This window comes from Camelina sativa, chromosome 9 (genome assembly GCF_000633955.1).
Source record: "Camelina sativa cultivar DH55 chromosome 9, Cs, whole genome shotgun sequence".
Lineage (NCBI taxonomy): Eukaryota > Viridiplantae > Streptophyta > Magnoliopsida > Brassicales > Brassicaceae > Camelina > Camelina sativa.
In genome coordinates, this window is record NC_025693.1 from 32,672,075 (window position 1) to 32,678,556 (window position 6,482).

General features: G+C 28.6%; 1 protein-coding gene across 1 annotated transcript; it reads right to left on the reverse strand.

The window, feature by feature from the left end:
* On the reverse strand, window positions 1,578-2,199 carry LOC104713693 (extensin-like). Its single transcript, XM_010430870.2, has one exon. It carries the CDS (start codon window positions 2,137-2,139, stop codon window positions 1,789-1,791), a length of 351 nt encoding a protein of 116 aa, XP_010429172.1. The 5' UTR covers window positions 2,140-2,199; the 3' UTR covers window positions 1,578-1,788.

Consider the following 6,482-nt stretch of genomic DNA (forward strand, 5'->3'; position numbering starts at 1 on the left):
AGTCCTTGGTCTTACGTACTATCGTTTCTTTTCTTTTCTAGTGTGTGTTGTATACTTACTTGTATTATACATCTAATTATCTAAACATCCTTTAGATCAATGTGTATACCACGCCCCTTATTAAAGAAAACAAAAATCGACTTTTTCACATGAAAAATCGTTTTAATAATTAACTTTATTTCTGTCAAAAAAAAAAAATTCACTTAGTAGTTAAATCACATTATTGACTTTTTCTTTTTTCTTTTCATATAACAAATATTCAAACTTCTCGTAAAGTCGTAACTCGGATGGTTGTGCAAAGTTGACGTGCGGAAGCCACGCGCAGGGGTTCAACTAGACAGTCCTACTAAAATTGATGTAGAAGCTGATGACTTTTCCAATTACTGATTTACATGTTTTTGATTTTTCATAAGCAATTATACTGTTTTGACGTCCTCTTGCAATCCATCGTCAACTACTTTAAAATAACTAACTTTTTCACTATTATATTAAAGAGATAAAGATTAAGAAAGAAATCCAGCTATGTGTGTTATTATTTTGTTTTGTCTGGCTTTGTCAAATAATTAAATTACAATTGGGTATTATAAAAGACTTATATGATTATCAGTTATCACGGACACGGTGGTACTTTCGAACGTACTCTTAAGTCTTAACTTATTAAATACAAAATACTTTATAATTTTGAATTTTCCAACTGTTGTGGATAGATTGGTGTGCAAGATTACAACTATATAAAATAAGGTTTTGAACTTGATCTGTTTTTTCGATCTATACCTTTGGATTGAAGAAAATTGTAATCCACTATCCAAATGGATTCTTCTTATCTCCTATTTTTTTAAAAAAAGTATATGAATATAGTTTCGTAACAAATGAGATCATTTCGTTATTTTTAAAAATGATTGAAGAAAAATCTTTGACAAAAAAAAAAAAAAATCTTAATTAATCGAATAAGGAATGCGATGTAAACACTGCTTTCATTCCGGTCTTGTACCGGCACAAAATGAGTTATACCATCATTGACTTTTTATTTTATATGAAGAAAACAATTACGCAACAAAGAAGAGAAGAAGAAGAAGAAACAAAATTAAAATACTAGTAGTGATTAGATTAAGCAAATAAAGCACGATTTAATGAAACTGTGTGTGGCCCGAAGAAGACATTTGGGGCAAAAAGAGTTGACTAATGACCTTTTTTTGTACCTCTCCCGCCAAAGTAAAAGCCGTTTTAAAAAAAAAAAAGATCTTCTTACCAGAACTCACACGTGTCACCTAGGTTGTCGGAGTGGCCTAGAGTTGACTGTTGACCTTTTAGATGGCTTTCCCTTCGACGACAAATTAAAAAGCTCTACAGTACTCTTGAGTTAGCAAATAAACATCGATAAGCTCTCATGGGCCATATATTATTACATTTATTGGGCTTACTTATAGTGGGCTTCATGTCTATAATTTATCATTCAAGTTTCTTCTAAAATTGATGGTGGTGGTGTCCATGAAATTATTAAGGTCTATAATTTATCATTCAAGTCTCTCTCAAGTTGAATGTCTCATGGATATGAGTTGCTTTTTTGGTTGCGGAGATTAATCAAAGCAAGTAGTCATTATAATATTAAGAATAAATTGTAAATATTACAAAAGAAACCAAATCATGGCAGAAACAGAAACAACAAGAAAACACAAGGACAACATCGACGTATATTTTAGAAACATTACAAACACGGCTAACAAAGTGTGTAAGATATAGAAAGATGGTAATATTGTGATGTGTACTAAAGAGAGCATATATATGTTCTCATTTGGAAGGTGGTGGAGTGAAGAATGGGATGGTTGGAATGCTGGTGGGAAGATTGAATGGGAAGTTGTTTGGGACAGAAATTGGGAAATTAGGGATATTTATTTGTGGGAAGTTTGGCATATTAATGGGTTGTGCCGGGTTAGTCAACGGAGGTATCTGTGAGCTCGGTAGTGGTGGAAACGCCGTGGGCTGAGGAAGAGAAGAAGAAGGAGGAAATGGTGGGAACGTTGTTGTAGCCGGTGGCGGCATCGCTGGTGTTGACTGAAGAAGATGGCGACCGGCTGAGAGACCAGTGAAAAAGCTTGTGAATGTAAGTGCAATGACAAGGGATGATAGCCAGTGAGCCATTTTGAGGAACAGGCCGGGTTTTGAGCTGTCACTAGAGAGAGATTTGAGTGTGGAATGAGTGATGATGGAGAGAATATAAAGGAGTTCGTATGTAATTTATAGAGGAACTAGGGTTTGAGGTTTGATGAGAAGTAGGTTTGAAGAGTGTTATTGTTGTTGCAACTTATTAAGAGTTACTTGTTCCACAACCACAAGTAAGATGCATATGTCACTTTTAACTAGAAACAACCATGACACATGTTCACAAACTTCATGACTTTTACGTAAACCTCGTTTAATGTTTTTTTGTATTATATTTTTGTTCAAATTAAAATTTCATAAATTAAAATAAAACTTTACAAACGAAAGAATTACTAGAAAAAGTGTGAATTTTTTTTAACAATCTCGTAAAGAAAATTATACTATAGTTGATAATTATCAAACCGATGTTTGTGCATGGTTTTTTAACGACTGGTTTTGTTTTTGGTTTGATAATTATCTTGAGTTTGCTGCCAAGAAAATTATTTGTTCAAATTTATATCGGAAGAGATTAGGTAAAAAAGCAAAAGAAAAAAAAAGCAGTTTAATTGGATGGATGTTTACAATTGAATATAGTTACTTTTTTACAACTAAGGTTTTGTTTGGTGAACCAACAAATACGACATACAATTAATTATGGTTTAATAGCTTTTATTTTTGGGACAGCCTATACATGAAAAAAATTGTTATGGCAGAAGTTCAAAAGTTGTAGAGGGTTGCGAGTTGCGACTATCAAATTACATTATCGGGTGGGTATATGTAATTTTGCAAATTATAGATCTAAATCGCGTAATTAGAAAACAAAATAACTAGAAATTTAAAAAGGAAATTCACGTACAGAATCATAAACTGATAAATATCTCTTTAAGCCTCTCAATTATCTTCTTACAATCACTCTATTTCACATTGAAGAGTCTACAATTAAATCTCTTATCAATAAAAAAAAGTTGAAGATGTTTATTATGTTCAGTGCTAACACATTAATGTTATTACGCTGTCAGACGTTTATCAAATTTTCTACAAAACACAAACTGCATTCCATTATTTCTCTCGTATGTTAATCTAAAGGTGACTCTTTTATTTTGGTTTCAAACTTTTTAGATATCTGAATTTAACCGAGATCAACGATGGTCAAAATAATTATCCAAAAATATTAAAATTATGAAAGATTGAAGATGATATAGAGATTGATAGAAAAATTCGAAACCAGCTGCTTGCATTACAACTTGGTGGTGACGTTCGATACATGGATGGATTGGGCATTTGGCTAGCAACGCGTTATTAGTTCTCTCTATTGTTGTTAACAAACAAAATTTATTTCCCTTGTTGTACTTGATGTAAAAACGTTTCTCTTTTTTTTGAATCTAATTTAACATATTTTCAAAAAAAGAAAGAAGATGATATAGAAAAACATAATATTTACCAATATTTTAAATTTAAAATATTTATATTTATCTTTAAAATATTATTATTTTAATTTTAATTTTAGAAAAAATCTTAGGTTAATTTAATAATATCTTATTATATAAACTTGGGTTTTGAAAGTTAGCCATTAACAAGATTTTGACATGTGTCAAATTATCAATTTCAGATTTTGAAATGTGTAAAAGTTACTATTTAATAAGAAGAATTTGATTACAACAAAATAAAAAAATTTGTATTTAAAAAATCTTATTATATAAAGTTGAGTTTTGAAAGTTAGCCATTAATAAGATTTAGATATGTGTCAAGTTATCAATCTAAGATTTTGACATGTGTAAAAGTTAATATTTAATAGGAGAAATTTGATTACAATAAAAATAAAATATTTTGTTTAAAAAATTATTAATAATGTAAATAGATAAATATCAAAAATTACAGAATTTATTAAAAATTATTAATAATGTAAATAGATAAATATCAAAATTTACAGAATTTATAAAAAAATATAATTTTAAAAAAAATAATAATCTAAGATTTTGACATGTGTAAAAGTTAATATTTAATAGGAGGAATTTGATTTCAGCAAAAATAAAATATTTTGTTTAAAAAATTATTAAGAATGTAAATAGATAAATATCAAAAATTACAGAATTTATAAAAAATATAATTTTTTTAAAAATAATTATAACCTAAGATTTTGACATGTGTAAAAGTTAATATTTAATAGGAAGAATTGGATTACAGCAAAAAAAATATGTTTTGTTTAAAAAATTATTAATAATGTAAATAGATAAATATCAAAAATTACAGAACTTATAAAAAATATAATTATAAAAAGATTATATATATATATATTAATATATATTATTAAATTCGAAATTATAATATTATTTACTTATTTTTAATTTTAAGTTATTAATTCTACAAAAAATAGGAAAAGAGATTAAGGAAAATATACAGTTAATTATTAATTCTAAATTTTGTAAATGCTCACTTGTATAAACATACAGTAGAACCTTTATAAATTAATACTCTTTAAATTAATACTCTTTAAATTAATACTCTTTAAATTAATACTCGCTATAAATTAATAAATTCTTTCGGTCCCGAGTTGGGCCAGTGTAAAAAATGACATATTTCGATAAAATAATAAAATAATAATTTTTTTGGAAATACTATGTAAAAATATGGTCCCATCAATATCATAAATTAACAATCAAATAAACTAAATATATATATATATATGTACATATATATCTAAGAAAATCAAGTGAGATATGATTATATTGTTGTTTCCCTATCTAAGAAAATCTAGTGAAATATGACTCTATTATTGTTTGCATATTATTGAATTTGCAATTCTTGTTAGAGCTTATCTCTAATCTTTTTTACTGTTATCTTTTCAAATCGCATCCAAAAATTGTGAATATTCATAGATGCGATAATCTAGTAAACAGTTGATATTCATCCTATTACGATAACTAAGATTATAAATTTAAAAAATCTTGAAAAATATGAATGATAACAAAAGTATCTTATTTTGTAATATAAAATTTTCAAAATTATGAAAATAATAAAATCTCTTCATAAATTAATAATTATTAATTTATTGATAAATTAAAACCTCTATAAATTAATAAAATTTCATGGTCCCGACCTTATTAATTTATAGAGGTTTTACTGTAGATAGTCTCATATTTAAATAATTTATTTAAAAACACTACTTTCAATTTTGTTTAATTGAGAACATTTTTTAAATGGGGAGGTAAATTTTCCTTATTTTTTAAATCCAAAATTTTTTCATGCTTTCTTCTTTTTCAGTTGAGAATAGGTAAGATTAATATGTTGACAAAAAAATATTAATATATGCGTATTCTTTTCCTAATACTGTATTTTAAAATTTATTGAACGATTTTTAGATTGTTTTATTTAATTTATATTTTCATATTTAAATTATTTGTGATTCATATACTACCGTGCTTATAATTATTGGTTGGTCATAAACCCTTCTTTTTTTTTGTAAACATAATTGTTACCATTATTCATTCAATCTCAAAGGGAGATAATGAGTAGAACCTCATCAACCTAATGGATGAATAAATAGGCTAATCTAACACAAACTTACAACAAATATAGATATATAGATTGGAAAAACATAAATCGTAGTTGATAGATCTACGGGAGCTCATAGACTGTGATACCCTGGTTTGCAAAAATGTTTAAAAGAATTGATTTTGCCATATATGTCACCAAAATGAAATTATTTTTTCGGTCAAGGGTCCTGAGAGAACTTCATGATGGGTGACTTTCCTAGAAATGATTGTCGGAACTGTGCGAGTGAGGACAAAACACAGAAAAAATCATTTGTTGATTTGTAAGGTCGGTAAACAAGTTTTTAAAGCTTTCCAGACGTAACAAACCGGCCATCAAATATGGGTGGGTCCACGGACCGGGAATAGATGTAGGGCCCACTTAGGAAGGTGAGCCTATAGACTGAGAGTGGACATGGGCTCACTAAACATGGTGGCGGTTGGAGCGTTACAGAGACAGAGGCTACATCGTGGTGTGTCAAAGACATTTACACAAATACATTGGGAAATATAGCATTAGTTATTATCGAAAGATTTTGTGACGTTCGAAAAAAAGTTTTTACTTTCATTGGTTGTTGGAGCAAGCCATTTTGAGATAACAAAAAAACGTGAATATGTTCTCTCCACAAAGAAGGAGGGCAGAGCCGAGGTTTTCTCTATGGTGTAGAAGGTTGAACACAAGGTTATCTCTCCAAGGGAGGAAGATGGAGGAGGTTGGACGCAAGGTTATCTTCCCAAGAGAGGAAGGCGGAGCCAAGGTTTTCTCCATGGTGGAGGAGGTTGAATGCAAGGTTCTCTCCATAAGGGATGAGG